Consider the following 21,674-nt stretch of genomic DNA (forward strand, 5'->3'; position numbering starts at 1 on the left):
AAAATGAATAAAAGGCATTTTTAAAGGGCAGATTCTTTACAGAGACAGGTAACAGATTAAAAAACACTGTACACACTTAAAACCTGATGTGTCATTGCGGGATTTGTTAAGCCTCTGATACCGCGGTACCAAACAAGCCATTGTTCCTGATATAGTGTGAATGAAGATTATCATGGACCATATATTTTTTAGGAATCTCCGTAATAAATAGGAGACATAGGAAAATATAGACACATGGCAGGGTAAGAATTTCTAAGAAGAATGTTTGATTCATCTTAGAAACATTTTTATGTATCGGTATGTTTTTTTAAAATAAGAGTTCCAAATAAAAATGAAAAATTAAAAAAAGAACAAAAAAAACATATTAAAAGATACAATATTAAAACATATTAACGCATGTAGAATGGATATAATACAAAAATATAATTGCTCTCTTTTTAAAATAAATACTGACTTAAATATCATGTAATTAGCATGAGCCAATTAACACAAATTACTTAAGTGTACACACACAAAGAAAGCAGGTATCCTGCTTACTGGCAGTCGGCGCCTATAAGCGCCGATAATTAAGTGTACTTTTAAATTTGTCCGCACATAGAAATAGCCGGCCGGAGCTTGTTGCAAGCGTGAATCGGCACCGACTATTTTACCGGAATGAATTTTTAATTCTTGGTCGCTTATTATCGGAGTTAGACGTGGGGTTTTAGTAGAGTTTTTGATTTATTTTATAATAATGGATGTCGAAATTTTGATATCTGCTGTATGTACAAGACCTGCGCTGTGCAACAAACGGCTAAAGTCTCACAGCAATAGGAACGTAACCCAAAGTTTGTGGAATGAGCTAGCAGCTGAAATGGGGATCAATGATAAGTTTTTATTATTAATAATAAAAGCCTGTTTATTTCCATTATTTAATAAAAACTACGATACTGTAAGTATAGATACCTCTATAATTACTTAAATACACAAACCAGACAAGAAGAAATTACAAATATGATTACATTGTTTAATTACGATAACTTAGTGGATTATTAGAGAAAAAGTGGGTAAATATATCTCTAATTGTTTTAGCTGTATTTGGCGGTCTCCCACCACCATGATTTTCATGATTTCTTTGCGCAATTTTTACATTAGTTAGGTGTCTCTCAAAACCTTCTCTATTAAGAATCGTGTTATGTAGAATACAAATACATTTAATAATATTGTCAGCAACACGTATATCCGTTTCGATGGGTTTGGACAAGATACACCATTTTGCAGTTAGTATCCCAAAAGTGCATTCGATTGTTTTTCGAGCTCTGGAGAGTCTGCTGTTAAAGCACTCATGATCCAGGGGCAAATTTTTTCCGCCGTAAGAGTTGAGTAAAAAATCTAAAAGTGGATAGGCTTCATCACCTATAAAAACATATGGTGCCTTCGTATTTGTCCCTGGAAGATTAGAGGGTTTAGGTATTTCAATTTCCTTGGTAGTTAATAGTTTATAGAAATCTGAGGACTGGAAAGTGCCGCCGTCACTTTGCTTTCCATAACCACCTACGACTATAGCAATCAGTTTGTAATTGGCGTCTGAAATCCCTTGAAGTACAACAGAGAAATATTTTTTATAGTTAAAAAACATAGATCCAGAATTTTTTGGACAAATAACACGCACATGTTTTCCATCAATAGCACCTATTACGCGGGGAAAGTTTCATATATTGTAAAACTCTTCAGAGGTTTTTTTGAAAGTGTCTTTTGTTGGAATAGGCATATGTTCGGGCTGTAACTCTTGCCATATTACTACTACAGTTTCGGCTATAATATTCCCTTCAGTCGAGGCTCCCATTCGAAAAGAAAATCCCAGAGACTTAAATGAACACCCTGTAGCTAAATACCTGAAACAAATAATAAACGTTAATCAATTCCAACACAAAAATTTAAGCAATTTTTTTTTCAGAAAATGTGTTAGAAAAAATTGAAGTATTTGCGTGACCAGTTTGCAGTGGAGTTAGGAAAAATTCCAAAACCTCAGTCGGGGGATGCAGCACCCTCCAGTTACGTATCAAAATGGCCATATTTTCATTCGCTCATTTTTATGAAAGACATAGTAAAAGCCAGAGTCTCTAGTGGAAATTGTAGTATACAAACTGCAGAAAGTATGCAAGACGAAAACGCAAATAGTCACACAAATGAAGAAATTGACCAGGTTCAAGATGAAAGGTTAGATATCGAAACAAACACATGACAAAATAAAGATAACGCTATCCCAAAAACAAATGAAATAAATGAAGCCGAAGCAAACAATGGTGGAAACAAAACAGAACGCCAAGAAGCATTAAACAAAAAAACAAAATCAATTAAAAGAAAACGGGAAACTGAAAGTTGGTATGAACAAATGATAAAAATTGAGAAACAAAAACTGGAATATTTACAAGAAAAGGCTAAGCGACCACGAGTGATGGAGAAGGAGGATGATGATCACACCTGTTTTTTTTAAAGTTTGCTTACTTATGTACGACAAATTCCAGTAAACAAAATACTTAATCATTTAGGAGGCGCGTTCAACAAATTGTCAAAGAATATGCTTATTATGGACATGAATCACCTTTTGTACCAACTCCTCAAATTTCTCCTTATCCTGGAAGTTCATGCTTTTCTTCATCCACGTATAGTACACAAGTCACGCATCCATTTGCTCTACATGCAAATTATACAACTACAATCCATGAGACAGCTGTGGAGCAAGAATTATCGACCGATTTGCTTGAACTTTAGATAAACAGGGTATCTAATTAAATCTTTTAAAACTTTTTCTCAGAATTATACTTTTATTCAATTAATTATATTTAATTTGATAAAAAATGAATTTTTACTCACCTAATAGTAATCACCAGTCTTTCTTCGGGGAGAATTGGCTGTTTGTGCCAGTTGCACCATGTTTTTGATAGAAGTTGCTACTCGTATACGAAAAAACCGTTCTTCATGTTGTTTCAAAGTCAGAAATAGGTGATGATATTTTCCATAAACTTTTCGCTCCTTATTTAGGGGATGAACTCCTTGCCTTCGTCTTTGTATTTGGAGAAAAACGTTTTCCAAAAGCACAAATTCGTTATCGGAGGATGAGCTGGACATCTTACCCTCACTTTCGACTTTATATTAGCAGTTAACCAGCTTTCTTTATGAACGTACAAGCGGGAAAACCGGCGCCGGTATTCAGCGCCGAAATTAAGCGCTGGCTAACCTGCTTTCTTTGTGTGTGCACCTTTAGATCCTAAAACAGACACGTAATCGTTCACTAGAGTGTCTCGACATACTTTTGGAAACTTAATGGGATAGGTTCCAAAATGAGATATATATGTTTCTATAAACAACATCGTTTTTATAAATATGTGGCTAATTTCAATATTTAAAATAGAGATAATTGATTATTTTGCCAGGATAACATTGCTCCGAACAATTTAAAAAATTATACTTAGCTCTTCTTTAAAATATATTTAAGATAGAAGCATATTATAAAAAAGATGAAAATCTGAATTAAATGTGGAAAACTTTTATTTAACTGGATGCATTGAAAAGATGGATATAATATTATCTGTGGCCGTTAGTTTTTTATAAATTTCAAATTCGAGTTTCATGTTGTTTTTTTTTTTAATTAAAAGATCTAGAAAAGGTAGATTGGCAGATTGTTCTTATTCAAATGTGAAATTAATATAAAGATTAATAAAGTTTAGAATTTCCTGAAACTCCAGTAAGTCCTGGAGTTTTAATAAAGAGTTTCAGTTTCCAGTAAGTACAGGAATTGGTCAAGATTATAAATATATCTTCAACCTATACCAACATTTTATATATTTTTTATAAATGTTACGTTTATAAAAATTTTCCCTTCAAGAAAAAATAAAAAATCCTTTGCCAGAAAAGGATGACTGGAGTGAAGAAGTTGCAACTCATTGCAAGATCACACTTCTGACAGTAAAATTTATTATCAACTCGCAAAAAGTTTTGCTTTCATACACTGTCAATAAGAAAAAATTTTCTAATATGATAGCTTGAATTGTGAAAACAGCAGTTGTCGGGTGTATAACGAACATTCTTCGGATATGATGGGTTGGAAATAGGAAAAACGAAACAAGAAATAATCTGTCTTATGTTAACCAAAGTCCAATTACCTGTTTATCGGTTAACAATTTATTTTCAGAGCTTAAGGATGATTTAGGAACAGATTAAAAAAGGAACAGATAAAAAGAGTTTTTGTTGTGCAGCAAAAGTAATTTGCAGCACTGAGGAAACATGAGAGATAAAAAATAATCTTTTATCGATTACTATTGCGTCATGCTTTGCCGTTTGGAAGTGATGATGGAAGTGTTTTTAACGAGAAGCGGGGTACTTATACAATGATTTGTACGTTTTTTAGTGAATGTAGCGAGCTCAGTTTGTGCTTCATTCGCTGATAATTTTCACTTGTCTTAGTAGCGAAGAAGTATTGATAAATGATAGGAAAGGGTTTGTATTACAACTATTACAATTACTTGGCCGTAAAAGCACTGGGAATAAATAGCTGTGTCGTCAGCATATAGTGGCAAAATATCAGATTTATAAAGATTACACAGAAGGGATAGGAGTGTACGTTGGAGAACGCCGGCTTTGAGGGTTAAAAGGCTGTTTTCATTTTTAATTTGAAAGGTATGGTCTTCAAGATAAGAAGCGATTAGGGATACAATATGCATAGGAATAATAAGGAGGGCAAAAACACTAAAAATCACGCCATGTTGCCCGACTTATCAAAAGCACTTTCCATGTTCAGAAGCAGCATAGAAATGTTCATCTTTTTTTCTAAACCATCAAAGATGTCCTGGACAATCGGTGCCGAAAGCATAGTGGTGTTATAGTGGGATTATCTTTTTAGCTTCAACCACAGTCCTGATTCTGTCCAGCAGCGTCTTTTCAGTAAGTTTACACATGGTGTAAAAGAGAAATGGGGCGACAGGAGTTATGCAGTAATGGATTATTGCCAGGATTGGAAAATAGTAATACTCTAGCCTTTTTCCACTCCCCATCTACTTCCAGTGGCAAGGTGGTGCAGTCTAACTATTCCATTAATAGCGTACGAATGCCATCGGAACCTGTTGCTTTGCTATTAGGTAACCGTCGAAACTACTTGCGTAGTTCACGTGGGGAGATAATTATTTTTTGGAGAATATATAGTGGGACTAGACATTTCCATACATCAAAAGTAGAGCCTCATTGTCTGTGTTCGTCAGGGACCTCCCTATGTATTTTCGCGAGAAACTCTGTAAAAACTTCAGATTTCGCCAAATCTATTATATCCTATAATCCCGGCTGTTATGTGCAATGTTCGAAACTTTGACACATTGTTTTTGCAGTTCTCTTGCAAACTTATATACATGAGTTCGGCTTGCGATTTTAACTCTGTTTGCTCTAAATTCCTTCGGGTCAGGCCATTGGAACATGACAAAAAGTATCTTGTCTTTTGTTATCCTGTCCACTGTCCACCTTCCAGCGCATTATGGACAACATTCTCTTTGGCTTTTTAAATAAACGCTGTCTTGTCTACATGGGCGATATAATAGTTTACTCTTTCACAATTCACGATCATATGAATCGACTAACTGATGTTTTCAAACGCCTAAGAAAATCTAATCTTAAGAAACAACCAGACAAGTGCGAATTCCTCAGAAAGGAAGTAGCTTACCTTGGGCACTTGATAACACAAGATGGAGTAAAACCAGGATTGGGTTTTACCCAATCTAAATCTAAATTAAATGCATTAAAAATTTTCCAGAATTAAAATCTTCAAAAGACATCAAATCCTTCCTTGGACTCACTGGTTATATCGGCGAGTTATCCCAAACTTTGCCAACTTTCCAAACGACTAACGAGATTACTCCAAAAGGATGTACCTTTTAACTTTAATGCAGATTGTAGACATGCTTTTGACGAGTTCAAAATGTATTAATTTGAGACCCCATTTTAATGTACCCAAATTTTGATGAACCATTTCTTCTAACCACAGATGCTAGTGCATATGCAATAGGCGCCGTTTAATCTCAAGGCCCTCTCGTCAAAGATTTACCCATTGCTTTTGAGTCAAGAACCTTATGTAATGCTGAAACAAAATATTCCACTATTGAAAGAGAACTTTTTACAATCGTGTGGGCAGTAAAACAGTTTCGTCCATATTTATATGAAAGGAAATTTACCCTTGTCACCGACCATCGCCCTCTCACGTGGCTCTTCTCAATTAAAGATCCAGGAAGCAGATTAGCACGATGGCGTTTAAAGTTAGAAGAATATAATTACAAAATCATTCACAAACCCGGAAACGTAAATAAAAATGCGGATGTCCTTTCTAGAATTAAAATTAACCATGTCCAAAAAAAGATTTCAATTTTCACCTCTGAAAACGAATCTGATGCAACATAAGTGCTGATGAAAAATTAGACGAAGTAGTAGTAGATGATGAAACAATAACTAAAGAATATAGCAATTTTGCCCATCTATACAAAACAACATCTTTAATTGACTACTCCAAAGTCGAAATTTCAAATGAACAACTTTTAGAAAGCACCCATAAAAGAATAGTCACCTTCTTTCGACAAAACAAATTAGAGGAAATTCATCATGAAATATTAGTTATTATGACATTTCTGACTTTAAAGCAAACCAAAGTAATAAATTTTTTATCAAAACTGTTAAAACACGAAATTATTTAATCATTCCCTCCCTTTCGACCCTGAAACAGTAATACAACATTTATTTTACATTATCTATACAGGACAAAATAAATTTGATATGTCAACCACCTATTACATTGAAGACTGCTTATAATTACCTATTTTAGAAACTTTATCTTGTTTTCGCCGATAAAGATATTGAATTACAAATTTGCCAAAATATCATTAAAGCCCCCGACGCTGACGAAATTAATATTACCATCGTGGTAAAACTGACTTACAGCGTGGTATAAACGAAACAATACGTCGAATAAAAAAAATACAATTGGCCAGGTCATTCAAAAGACGTTAAAAATCTTATAAAATCATGCGAAACCTGTCAAAAAGTTAAAGCTTGTAGAAAAAACTTAAATAACCCTCTTGTAATAACCGAAAATCCAAGACACCATTTGAACGCAGTAATATCGATATTTATGAATATCCAACCAAAAATTACGCATTAACGTAATAAGAGACAAACTCACTAAATTTACAAAGGCATACCCTTCAAGTGACAAAACTGCCAAAACGGTCATCAACACCCTCTTACTGTTTTTCCAACATTATGGCACTCCCCTAAGGATCCATGCAGATTACGGACGAGAATTTGACAATAGTCTCATAAAAGATCTTTGCGAACTTTATGAGATGAAATTAACATTTTCAGGTGTAAGCCACCCTCAATCAAATGGCTCGATCGAAATATTCCATTCCACTTTAGGAGAAATGATTCGAGTTCATCTATCGGAAAATCCAGATGATCATCCTTTTCATATATTACCATATGCTGTTCTCCGTTATAACTACACCAAAAATAAAACACACGGATTCACACCATATGAACTTATTTTTGGGCATACCTCCTCAAGACCTCCCGAAACTATCTATAATGAAAAATCTTTAATATCTAAATACGTGCGAGGTTTAAGCTACCGAATGCAATATTTCTATAGAGTTGCATGATCCAAAACTGGCAGGAAGAAAAAAAGCTAAAGAACGTTTCGATCAACATATTTTCCAAAACCCTACAAACTATCGAGTAGGCAATAAAGTATATATTAAAGAATCTCAAATTGCAAATAAATCAGCGAATAAGTTTAACGGACACATTCGAAATTCTTGAAATCTTTAAAAATTCGGCAATTGTACTGAATCCCCAAACAAATCAAAAATAAAAAATTAATTTTAAGAGAATGAAACCCTATCATGAGTAAATTCTCTTTCAGGCTCTTCGGACTGTTTCCAGTCATCTTCTGCCAATATTCTATAACACCAATCAACAATACTGATGGAGTTTTCTTTCACGTAGAATCGAAATTAAACATTTCTAATAAGAAATGGATCCTTCTTGTCTACAAAGACTTAAAACCAATAAAAAATACAATAGAAAACAATGACAAAATATTAAATCACCTCTGAAACACTCTTGATGAAGACGTACCTTGTATGTTAGCTTTTAAGACCGAAGTCCAAACTCACGTTAGTCTCCTTAGGCAAATATCAAACTCCTTAAGCCAAAAATACTTTGGCATCGTGGCTGACACACGCAAATACATTTTTAGAGAAAAACGTTGTTTAATAAACGTTATGGGATCAATTTGGAAATCTATTACCGGTAAGCTTGATGCTTCAGACGGACAATATTTTAACGAATGGATAGACAAACTAGCCCATGACGAACATGAACTAAAGTACCTTCTAAAAAATCAAATTTCAGTAACAACCTCAGTAATACGAAATTTTAACGCTACTATCGTTGATTGAGAATATGGGAAGATGCTCAACTTTGCGGGCAAAATCGTGCCACTAAGAGCGGCCGGCGGATAGATGGCGCAACAAGAAGCGCGCCAGTCTCGTCTAAAAATCTCGTGTATCATTTCATTGTCTTCTGGAGAGCAGACGAACAGGCTTAGGAGTTTTCGCACATACCTAAATTATTAAATTTGAATTTCCTTTATTAATTTGTAATACTTTTAATTGTGCAGATTTATTTTTCTGGTTTTTAAATAAAACTTGTTAATAGGTCACTTAAAATAAATATTTGCGTTTATCGTGGATACAGTAACATGAAGAAAAGGACAAACAATATTATAAGTTTTTTTAAGTTCCCTTTAAAAAAGCCAGAAACACTCGCTGAGTGGATAAATAATATCCACATAAAGTGTTAAAAATATTATAAGAAACATGTAACAAACACCTAAATAAAAAAATTAATCATATATATTTTTTAACCATCTATACAGCCACAACAAAATATTATATATACACATATAATGGAAAACATAATATAAATTCTGTCTGGGCAATTCCTAATGTGCATAAAGGAAATAGAAATACCGGAAATTTTGATCGGTGGAATATGAAAGTCTAAGAATTAGAATTGAATTGTAAAAATTAAGAACTATGATATAGATTTGTCAAAAATAGGATTGAATCTACACTTATAGCTTGGAAAATGAGGATACATCCAAAATGCACCTCAACATTATTAGAAAATACTTAAATTTACCTATGCTCTGCTCTATAGTGCTCTAATAATTGGATGCTTTGCACGCTTGTAAAATAATTTATCAACTCATGATACCAGAAAATCACAAAAAAAAACTTCAAAGAGCTGTAAAATTTGTTAAAAACTTTAAATTAGTAGAAAATCATGAGGTTTGGCTTGTTTTCCACCCAAAGTAAAAAAAACAGTCGAGTCCTTAAATACAACAGTTAAAATGTCATTAACGCCATATTTGAAGACTTTTGTCAAGTACTGGGATTTACCTATTAGTTCCAAAGACATTTTTGACGTGTATATAGCCGTGTTTTTATTTTGCAATAATTTAAAATTTTCTTTTGATTAAAACCCAAAAACATGTCTGTTATGATAAAAAGTCATTTTTGATCAGTCCAAATGGGTTGTTTTTGACAAAAATCGATAAGCAAAGGAACAAAGATATTGAACACTCACCATGACAGCGACGTTTTCCGAGAAAGTTTTGGCTTTATTTAGGAAAGAATTTTGCGTGAATCCCAAGGGGCAACTAGCATCCGTACTTATTATTTTTATTCCCCTGTCTTTAAAGAATTGAGGAGTATAACAAAGAGCACACCAGAATTTGGATGCCAGTATACCTGAAGACCACCTCTAACGTACTGCGAATCAACCTTCACTCCAACTAATAAGTCCTCTTGCGAGCTTCAGAATTGCTACGCTTCTCAGATCCTCGGTTACTCTGAGGTTAGACCGACACAACTCCTTAATTTTTCCGAATTTTCTGTGGAAAACCTCATCTGTTCCTCTAGACATGTTTAAATACTTAGCCACATAATCCCATCTCTTTGGAGGCTACTTTGACAAATTACCAATTATTGGTTCTATTCATTTATTCCACCATGCCATCTGACTGCAAGTATAATGTAGCAATACTCGCTTTCTTGATTATAAGCGTCTATGAGATGTTCTGGAACAAGCTAGATTCAAAACTTTGGCCTTGCTCTCAATGAAAATCCAAAGATACACCAAATCGGCAAATCTATTTTTTTATTAAGGCGTCGGCGATTTCCCGGTTTGGTAGAGGATACGCCTCAACCCATTTGCTAAAATAGTCTATCACGACCATAATGTATTTATTTCCTACTTCTGATTCGGGAAATACACCAGGAACGTCAGTAGCAATACTTTTAAAATGAATATCCACGTTGTAATATCCCGTTACTTGTCCTACATACAACGCATTTTCTGCACCAGTGCCTTACATACTTCGATGCAAGAGTCCATCTTCCAAAATTAGGGAGTTTCATTGTGCCCAATATGACATGACATTAAGAGAATACTTCGCAACTTCTTCCCAAGTTGGCTTCTTTTCTTCCTTTATCCAGATTAGAACCATCTGAACAACTTCCTCTTGGTCTCTTATAAGTTTCTTATTATGCCAAGCATTGTGGATGGTGATTCTCACCAACTGAGCATCTTTCTCCTCCGCTCGAAAACAGTGATTGCAGTCCTCTGAAGAGTGTCTTCTTGATAGCGCATCTGCATTTCTATGGTTAATTCCTGCTCGGTGTTCAGTATCAAAGTCAAACTCCTGTAGCCTTTCTATCCATCTTATCACTTGACCCGATTTTTAAGCTGAAGAAGCCATTACAAAAAAAGCATGATTAGTTTGCAGCAGGAACTTTCTCCCATAGAGGCACTTGTAGAAATGCTCCATTGCTATCACAATAGCTAACAACTTTCGGCGTATAATGAAATAGTTACGCTCTGGCTTGGATAGCATCTTAGCTAATAGCCCATGACTTTTTCTTCACGGTCATCTTGGACTTGAGACAGCACGGATCCTCTGATCACATTGCAAAGCAACATAAGTATGCACCAGCAGAAACTCATAAATGGTTACCCCTAGCAACACAAAAGGTATTTGTCATATTTGATATATTTGTCATTTTGTCGAAGAATATCACTTTGAAGCAAAAATACTATTAAAATGATCGATAGACACCGAAATTATTGGGGTTGTGCCATTACTTTTCGCTTTATTTTACCCTGTGTGTTGGCGGCAGGTATGCATTGATATCTTACATAATTTGTTTACACGTTGTAGGTTTTTAATGCTTTAAACACTTTAAAAAAATATATTTATAGTAATGAATAAGGTGCATAATATTTACTTACCTTATTTAGCTCTTAGCTTTTGCCTTTTATGTTTACGTTACCAAATTACGTTTATTTAAAACTAAATCTACAGACTCTTATAATTGGTCTTCATTTTGCCCAGTATTATCTACGATGGGGATTCTTAATAACTAAGCATCTTTCTCCTCTGCTCCCTGACAATGCTTGCACCTCTCTGGACAAAGTATTTTTGATAGAGCATCTGCATTTCCCTGGAGTCTCCCTGCTTGAGGTTCAGTAACAAAATCAAACTCCTGTAGCCGCTCCTCCGGGCGACAGAGTAAGCAAAAGGCAAGTGGATGTGATATTACAACGTGGATAGTCATTTTAAAAGCATTGCTATTGACGTTCCTGGTCTGTTTCCCGAATCAGAAGCAGGAAATAAATACATTATGGTTGTGATAGACTATTTTAGCAAATGGGTTAAGGCGTATCCTCTACCAAACCGGAAAATCGCCAACGCCTTAATAAAAAAATGGATTTGCCGATTTGGTGTACCTCGGAGCATCGGTATTCAGTGCAAATTTTTCTTTAGATACAAGATAGTTTAGGATAGATGCGCTTCTCAGAGTCTCTCTTAGGTAATCGAAGACTTTTTGACAGTCTTGGGACCATTGCAATTTTCATTCTGCTTCTGTCAGCCTGGTCAATGCTTTTGCGATGTTGGCAAATCCCTCCACATAGCGCCGATAGTAAGTGCATAATCCCAAGAAACTACATAGCTCATGCTGTCTTTGGAAACTAGCCAATCTTTGATAGTCAAGATCCAGACTATCTATGCCTTATCAAGCACCTTTTTGATTGGAAACGACGTGACCTAGATATTGTACAGCTCTTTGAAACAGATGACATTTCTTTGGGCTCAACTGTAATTCAGAAGCTCGTAGCTTTAGGGACATTTGTTCAAAATTTCTTAGGTGGTCCCACCACAATAATGGCATCAAGGTCAACCAGGACAGGCTCTTAAAATCGTTTCCACCAGCTGTTCAAAAATGCCAAGATGCTCGTGAAAGCCGTCTTCCTCCGATCTTCAGGGACAATTCAACTTGCCAGTACCCACTTTTTGGATCAAGCGTGGAAAAGGTCTTTGATCCAGCCAGGGTGTCCAAAGTGTGACCAATGCAAGGAAGGGGATGGCTGTCTTTTTTAGTCACGTTATTAAGCTGGTCTTCTTTCTTCTTTAGTCTTTCTTCTTTTCCAGTACCACCGGTGAAGACCATAGGCTGCTAGATGGTTCAACCTTCTTTGGTTTGGCCTTAGACCGGTCGACGCTACCAGTTCTTCTAATTCTTTCGGAATAGCTTTCGGTTGATGTCCAAAGCCGCAGCTTGTCATAGTATTGCTAAAACTACAGAGCAGTATATTAATTCTGTGCCCTTCTTTAACAGCACAGGATAATGATTGACATTTATTACTCTCACAGGAATAATTCTTTCAGCGCGTACAAGGGTCTTTCCGACTGCTATCCCTCGCCGAATAGTCTCTTCATGCATTGTAGATTCGAACATTAATACTTTACCGTCCGCGGTCTTGCTATCAACTCAGACCTCTAGAACGATCTCGCTCCGTTCTGATATAAAAACTTCCTTCGGAAGTAGGACTCAAACACTGTAATATCTCTCACGATGCAAAAACTTTCTCATTGTCGATCTTTAGGACTCCCTGCATAAAGTTTAACACAAAGCTTTTAGTGTCCATTATATCTATCAGCTCATTATATCTATTCCGATGATGACCTCATCCTTATTGTCAGCCACTATCTAGCTCACTTTTCCTAAGATGAACGTGACGTTTGTTTCACTATGGACATTTGCTCGATCTCCGTTGCTGTTCGTAGACGCCATTTTGATTGCCGAACCGTAGCTGTGTATTTTACTGTGTCGAGTCTTATGATTGTCTTTATCGCACCTGTATCCGGCAGCACAGTGCGGAGAAGACCTGGACGGTATTTACTTTTACTAGAGCTCGCTGAATGCAGGTCAACGATTGCCCCTTTACATTCTTAAGCAATCTTTTTTAGTTTTCCGGATTGGCGGTAGTGGAACTAGCACCTTCTAAACAGTGTCTTATTATGCGACCTGCCTTCCTATATTTCCAACACTCTAACTTCCGGTCCTGGCAGCTAAGTCCTCCAATAGCCTCCCTTACCATTCGCTTGACCGATTCCTTAAAATTGTCTTCTCTTGGAATCACTTGCCGGACACGAGTCTGGCCCTTATTGAGCTTAGGTGGATATGCTAGTAGTGACGGCCTGCTTCATTTCGTCATCGCGGAATCCATCCAGGAATGCTTCGAATGCGAAATTGGTATCTGGACTGCATTATTCTTTCCTGGACATCTGGATATGCCAGGCGAATCAAACGTACAATATCGGTTTTAAATTTTTGCAAGGAGTGGCTTGACTTATGGCACCGTTTTTTCAACTGCGTGTGGTAGACATGTTTCAAGTGTGATGACCATAACGCATCTCCTCACTTCTTGTTCTTCTGGGGAGATTCTTTTTAGGATGGCAGCAGCATCTTCTCTTTAGGCCAATGTAAGGGCAATGGTCTTCTTCCTGGATGATCAACCATTTTCTTTTGCAGCCTCTGAACTAATAGAACTGATGCTGATAGACATTCCAGGATGTAGTACCATCAAATTAAGGCGGTTTGGGTGTATTAGCCCACCCGATTGATGGACCACTGCTGAAAGTCGACAGTATAACTCGTCGATAGCGTCGACGTCCAACGTTGCAGTTTTGTTTTGAACATCATGGATCCTGTTCTTCTCCAATGAAAGAATCCGCTTCTCCAGTGACGAACATTTTTTCCACAATTTCTTCTTTTAATTCCTTCTTGTTTTCCAAAATTTTGTCTTCAAAGTTGTAGAGATCATCGCCTTCCTGGAGTAGTACGTCGCGAAGCCGTTCCAGCAAGGCCGCTTTATTTCCCGTCGTATTGCAGTCTCTCTCCTTCAGCTCTCTTTTCAGCTCAGCAACTTTTAAATCCACCAGCGTTGGCATTTTCACACATTTTTGTCCAACTTAATTAAATTCACTACTAGTTTTTCCTCATCAGTGTCCAGTTGACTGATGTCCTCACATAGTACACCCAACACCAATGTAGAGTTTTTCCCGTTCGTTAGGTGAAAATTAAAATAGTCCAAAATGGTCATTTAACTTATTTACACGCTTCACTACGAAAACGCAATCACTCACGACTACTTGAGATACTTACTTTTTCTGTATTTATTGACAACTATTTAAGTCTCGCGCCAATATTTCGAACTTTACTTCACTGAAATGGCAACCATCGGCGATGCAGCTTTAAATATATTTGGCTGAACCCCGTTCCAAACGATTCTCGCCAATCTCCTAGACGTCGAGCGGTGTACCACTTGTTATTCCGGAATGACGAAGAATCAGCTGGTTTCTCGGTGTTTACAATATCGTTACATTACGTTTCTTTTTAAATCCTAACATACAGGGTGAGCCATTTTAGTATATGCACCCAAATGCCTACAAAATTAAGTGAGATACAAAAAAATGTTCGAGACCAAAGTTGTACAGGATAGAGGAGGATATGTATAGGTAGAGGTCATTTTGACCTTGAGGTCGTTTTTCAAGGTCCATTCAGGGTAATTTTTTTAATGGGAAATCCTATTTTTTGTAGCGGATTCGAAAAAAGCCGGAAAGTTTACGTTTATAATGTTTCAAACGTTATCGTAACCTTAAGGTCTAATTACATAAAGCTGTTTAATAATATTTCTGTTTTAATTAAATATTTTAAAAAAACTTTAGGAGGAAGATCAAGAAAAAATGTTTAAATAACCTTAACCATCTTGATCTTGTCATTTTTATGTTGAAATAATTTTATTCATTCGGAAATAACGACGCGGAGGTTATAAGTTCTGTTTAATTTGGGGTGCTTGATTAGCATTTGTTCCCTTGCCTCTGAAGATGGGGTGCGTCATTACTGTTAATTCCCTTGCCTCTCACGAATTTAACTACGAAGCAAATGTTCGAAGTTGCCTCCAGATGCCTAAATACACAATATTAAAAGCCTATCAAATTTTCTCTGAAATTGTCTTGGAACCTCAATGCATGCTTCACGAATCCGATCTTGCATGTTATCTCTCATCGTACGTCGTTGTTAAAAAACAGTTAATGAAATACTTGAAAGGCAAGGGAACTCACGCTAATGAAGCACCCCATCGTGAGAAGCAAGGAAACTCATGCTAAGCAAATACCCCAAATTCAAAAGAACTTACTATGACCACATCGTTGTTAAAAAACAGTTAATTAAATACGTGAAAGGCAAGGGAATTCACGCTAATGAAGCATTCCATCGTGAGAGGCAAAGAAACTCATGCTAATGAAACAGCCCAAATTCATCAGAGCTTACTATGACCACGTCGTTGTTTCTGAATGAATGAAATCACTCCAACCTGAAATGAACTTGATAGTTGACCCTAGGGTCAAGATAACTAAGGTTATTTTAACATTTCTGCTTGATCCATCTACTAAAGTATTTTTAAAATGTTTAATTAAAACAGAAACATTGATAAATAGCTATTTATAATTTGACCTTGATTTGACCTCAACGTTTGACCTATTTATGTTGATTTAAAAGTCGCGCTAATATTTCAACTTATTCTGGCCTCCTAGCGGCAAAGACTTCTTATATACTAGCTAGACCATAATTCCGAAAGATTTGCTAACCTTTTACGAATCTCCAGAGATGTCATGCGATGTGCCCGCTTGCGTCACCGCGATGATTCCGGAATGACGGAGAACAGCTGACATTTGCAGCGTTGTTAATATCCTTACAATACGAAACATTCGCGTTTATCTTTTACATTTAAAGGTGGGTATTGACTTGCAACAAAACACTCCGAACAAACCAAAAGTTTGTTTTATTTTATTAACAAATTTTGTCTAGTGAGTACGTTGCGCCGAATAGAACAGAACGCGCAAAACATTTTTGGTGTTTTGCCGGTAAATGGAATTTGCTCAAAGAAAATGTCTTTGTTTGGAAGTGTTCAGTGGATACAGTGCCCCAAACACTGATTACTGATCGCAACGCAGCGAACACTGCAAACAGCCGGAACGCTCTGTGTAACATTTTTTGTAACAGATTGTTTCGAGTGCTGAAGTGTTTGTTGCAAGTCAATATCAATCAAATGTAAAAGCAAATTTCGTTGTGAACAGTTACTAGTTTTAAAATATATAATTTTCTTCAATAATTTTCTTCTTTATAAAACAGACAACCTAATTTTAAGTCATTAATCATAAGTACAAAAAAAACGCAATATCATTTTGATTTTCTAGATACTATTGATACGTTTTTAATTAAAATTTAAGGTTCTTTTTTTCGCCCAAGTATAATGTCCTATGTTCACCTGGTAATGGGACTATATATGCCGTTTTTCTCCGTGCCTTCGGCAGCAACTCTAAAGGGATCAACCGGATCATATTTAAAAACGTTGATTCTTACTTCCTTATTGTCAACTTCGCTAATGTTCAGTTTTTATATGGTTTTATTTTTTCCAAAATCCAAAGATTTTAATCTGGAGGTAAGCAGAGCAATTATGTAAGGAGAAATTGCATTATATCATTTTATTTTCAGCCCTGTTCTGGTCTGGAAAAAGCCATTAGAACTTTAGGGATAGTAGATTTTGATGATTTGTCATTAAATGATGCCTTAACGTGGATTGTGCCAGGTAGAATAGTAATTAAGTTTCATAATACATTTATAGGCCGGATTAACAATATAAGTTTTCAATTTCTTATATAAAATAATTAATAATTGCGTTGATAGCACGTCTTCTTTGTAGAACCATTAATGCTTGGAATATCTGTAACATTGATGTTCCTATTCAAAAAAATGACGAAAATCGATGACGTTACAGATATGATGGAAGATGAGGCTAAACTTAAAATGAAGGATTTTAATCATAAAAAGCTACTAAAAATATTACTTGGAGTCGGTAAGTTTCTGATAAATAAGGAAGAATTCAGTTGTTTATTTCTTAAATTTAAGAGTTTTAGCTTACTTGTATTATTAAGAAAGTTAAGATAGAAATCATTTTTAATTCATCCTTCTGATAAGAATACCCGTAACGTACTAACGTACTTACTCCCACCTGAGTCACGTTAATACCTAGAAGTGACTCACAAAATAAGACATTCCAAGTCTCCTGGAACACAAAATACTTAACAACGCAAATATCTTAAAAGCTAACTAAACTTAAACATAAAAACAAAAGTACCTACTAGGCACTTTAGTTTTACGCCCACTACGCGTTACACACGGTTTCGATACGGATACTCTGCTTTTCACTCGTTTTCACTGTCTTTTAACACAGGGTAATGTCCTTTTACACCGATATCCTGTTTTCTTACTGAAGGAGTCACACAAAAGTCATCTTTCACTACGGATCTATTTCACAGGTCACATTCTAGAGGATATAACCTTTGGATCGGTCTTAACAAAGAACCTTTGGCCATATCAACTCTTACCAAGCGAATTTGACCATCCTTTCCGGGAATCACTTCAGAAACACGTCCTAGTGGCCATTGAAGACGCTTATCAAGATTATTTCCTATAAGCACAAGCTCTCCTAGAGAAACTTGCCTGCCAGATTTGCTGCAACTCCATGACTTTAACTGCCCTAACTTTTCTGTTCTGCCACGAAATTCTATCGAAACAAAAATCCGCGATTTTCCTTTGCCAGTTCAGTCTATTAAATGCATTCTTAGTACCTACAAAATTCGTGCCAATGTCACTGTATATAGTTTTTGGATGCCCGCGACGCGCTATAAACTGCCTGAGTGCTTATATAAAACTAGATGTAGACAATCCCGTGCACAATTCAAAATGTACCGCTCGACAAACAGCACAAGTAAAAAGGCATACCCATGCTTTTCCCCCATATTTTAGGAAAAGCAGGCCTGCAAAATCCACCCCGGTTATTTCAAATACAGCAGCATCCCGAACTGGATGCAATGGTAGAGGAGGTAAACTTGCGTACTCACATGCAAAGCTTTAAAATGTTGCTCAAATATCAGCCTAAATACCAGAGTATGTTTTGCCGGCAAAACTGTCGAAAAACGAAAATGTTTACTATCTTCTCGATTACTAATTCTAGAGCGTAAAAGTGCATGTTCATCTTTAAAAGAATTCAAATTTCTTAATCGAGGATCGTTTCTAACAGTAAAACATTGCTGTTGAATTAACTTTAAAATATGAGTCTCAGCAATTTATATTTTTTCCACAGAGAGCACTCCTTCTAACTTTGTTGTTGGGTGCCTTATATTGTACAAGAATCTAAAAATCCACCCAACCATTCTCAAAGTCTTAGTAAATTTAAAAAAATATGAAAGATGCCAATCCATAGGTCAACCTGAGTTTACTAGAGTGCTATCAGATTTTTTATTTTTCTTTTGAATCTCAGCCTTGTCATAAACAACATTATATTGTGGCCACTGGGGCTTCCCATAAAGCCAAGTTGAACCCTCCCACCATTTAGATCGACACAACTGTTTTGGTGAACAACTACAAGAAGGAAGATCCGCAGGGTTCAAAGCTCCTGGGACGAAACGCCGATAATTTGTAGAAGCATGGTCTACTATTTCCTTGACTCGATTACTTACAAATATTCCCCAATTGTCTTTACGCTGTATTCAACTCAATACGGTTGACGATTCGCTCCAAAAATAAACTTGAATTCCTGATTCAGCAACATCAAGGTCTGCCTTTAAAGAGGCAAATAACCTAGCTCCAATTACAGCTGCTAAAAGTTCCAAACGCGGAATTGAAATCTTTTTAAGAGGAGATATCCTAGACTTAGCTTCTAGTAATCTAATGAAAACTTTACCCTCTACAACACCCCTAAAGGACATGACTGCAGCATAAGCATCTTTACTCGCATCGCAAAAAACGTGGAAACTTCCCTGGCCAAAATTAGAGCTGTCTCTGTAAATCCATCTTGGTATTTTAATATCTGGCAAAACATGCAATTCGCCTAACCAATAACGAAACTGAATCTCGATATCAACATCTACTGGAGCATCCCATGTTAATTTTTTCTCCCATGTCTTCTGTAACAACAACTTAGGCAACAACGTGGAAGGGGCTGTAAAACCTATAGGATCGAATATTCTCTGGGCTGAAGAAAGCATTATTCTCTTACTAATGGGTTTGTTCACAAGTTCATTTACTCCTTTAAGACAAGCTTCATTTACCCTCAAACTGTCTTGTTGTTTTATCATTCCAAGAACAAGAGTGCCCGATGGAGCATCAGATAAATCACAGACCTGATGGGTAAACTTTTACCCTCTCAAATCAAATTTTGCTTCATTCATAAGAATTGTTTCTCTTCTCCTCGTTCGACAAACTTGTAACACAATTGTCGACATAGAAGCTTTTTTGTAGCTTCAAAACTGTCCCTTTACTATAAGCTGCATTTCCATGACTAGTGCACCTTTTCAACGCCTCTGTAAGGTGATATTCAATAGTTGCTCCTAGCAAAAATGGGCTACTACTCACTCCGCACATCACACGCCTATGTCTAAAAACGGTTTGTCTGCCATCGGGATCTAGCTACAAAAAACGCAAAAATTTCGGTCGGCTTCATTAACACTGATTTGTAGGAAAGCTTTTCGAACATCTGACACGACCCCTATTTTGTTTAACCTAAATGTCATCAAAATATTGGGTATTAACTATATAATGTTAGGACCCTTGTCCAAGCATTGATTAAGGGAGGGATTTTCCTTGATCCTGACTGACGCATCAAAAACAGGCCTGATTTTAGTAATACTATCCTTCTTAACTACTGGCCGATGTGGCAAATAATGAACATTAACCAATAGAGGTTCATCCTCAAACACCTCCTCAATTATATTATCAGTCAACCACTCCTGAAAAACCTTATCATATTCTTCCATTAAACCATCTTTTTCTTATTTATGGACAGTATTTTGCATCCTAGATTCAGCAAGGCCAAAAGAATTAGGTAAGATAGATGACCCTCTAACCATGGAAATCGAACCTCATACCTTCCATCATTATTGATGTCAACAGCCTCTAAGAACATTGCTTTAGTCTTTTTCCCGTATATAATGTACCCCCTACATCAGAACCTAGGAGAATATTAATGTGTGAACCATCATTGTTACCCTTAGATTGATCTGACAGTTCAACACCAAGCGAACTAAGTTCTTTCCCAACCTTCTCTTTTCCCAACCCAACCCAACCCAACCCAATCACCATAAAACACAGGTGGAACCTTGGAACAGATGACAGACTGGCTTAAAACCTTGAAGTACAAACTAAAATCACCATTTCTTATTTTGATATCAAAACACTGATGACACTGTTAAGAACCTCCAAAAAGACCATGTATTATTTTCTCCCTGCGCTTAGATACAAGTCCCAGAAAGTGGTGGCGGTCGATTGCAAACTATAAGAAATTTTTAGTGTGCCCGTGTCAATCAAGGCCCTTACGATACAACTACCATTATTGCCTTCTAATCTTATTCTCAATGTCTGCATAAAAACATGGCTACTGGAGCTATTGACACTAACTAACTCATTAGATGATACCAAATTACTACCTGAATTATAAACAACCCTTGGAGCTTCTAGATTGCTTTGCTTGGTACTTAAAACATTCGCGTTTATCTTTTACATTTAAAAATGGGTATTGACTTACAACAAAACACTCTGAACAAACCAAACGTGATTTGCAGAAAAGCTTTTCGAACATCTGACACGACCCCTATTTCGTTTAACCTAAATGTCATCAAAATATTCGAAATTAACTCTATAATGTTAGGACCCTTGTCCAAGCATCGATTAAGGGAAGTATTTTTCTTGATCCTGGCTGACGCATCAAAAACAAGCCTGATTTTAACTCGAAAAACTCATCCATCATCCCAAAGATGCTGGTCACACACCCCTACAAAAGGCAAAAAACACGAAATCTACAGCATCACAAATACATTTAATAAAATAACGAAGGTTACATGTTTCGCTCGACTAGAGCATCATCAGACCTAAACAATAATTAAAATTATGTAACCCGAAAACAGGAGAATTCAACAAAAACTTACCATAACATACACAAAACACCTAATATTTAAGTAAACAAAGATTACAATAAAGTGGCACTATCTATGTACAAAGAACTCAACTAAACAATCAAATCCTTTATACATTTCAGAAATCTAACCATCATTTAAGAGTCTAGAACTACTTGAGGTTATTAAAAACTAGGTGGCCATCAAAATCAAACCTTTCATTAACACAGGACAGATC

At 36.1% G+C, this 21,674-nt stretch overlaps 1 protein-coding gene across 2 annotated transcripts in view; it reads left to right on the plus strand.

Annotated features, from left to right (window-relative positions):
- The first annotated feature begins 11,112 nt into the window (after positions 1–11,112).
- Positions 11,113–21,674, plus strand: part of LOC126741170 (piezo-type mechanosensitive ion channel component-like) — a 213,716-nt gene continuing 203,154 nt past the window's right edge. The window contains exons 1-4 of one of the 2 annotated variants that reach the window (XM_050447517.1): positions 11,113–11,258; positions 16,715–16,926; positions 16,980–17,073; positions 17,188–17,340. In XM_050447517.1, the coding sequence (XP_050303474.1) occupies positions 11,183–11,258; positions 16,715–16,926; positions 16,980–17,073; positions 17,188–17,340 (535 nt within the window). In that variant the 5' untranslated portion in view covers positions 11,113–11,182. The remainder of the gene's footprint in view (positions 11,259–16,714; positions 16,927–16,979; positions 17,074–17,187; positions 17,341–21,674) is intronic. The other variant, XM_050447518.1, reaches the window with a different exon arrangement.

The sequence above is a fragment of the Anthonomus grandis genome, chromosome 10, assembly GCF_022605725.1.
Source record: "Anthonomus grandis grandis chromosome 10, icAntGran1.3, whole genome shotgun sequence".
In the NCBI taxonomy this organism is placed as follows: domain Eukaryota; kingdom Metazoa; phylum Arthropoda; class Insecta; order Coleoptera; family Curculionidae; genus Anthonomus; species Anthonomus grandis.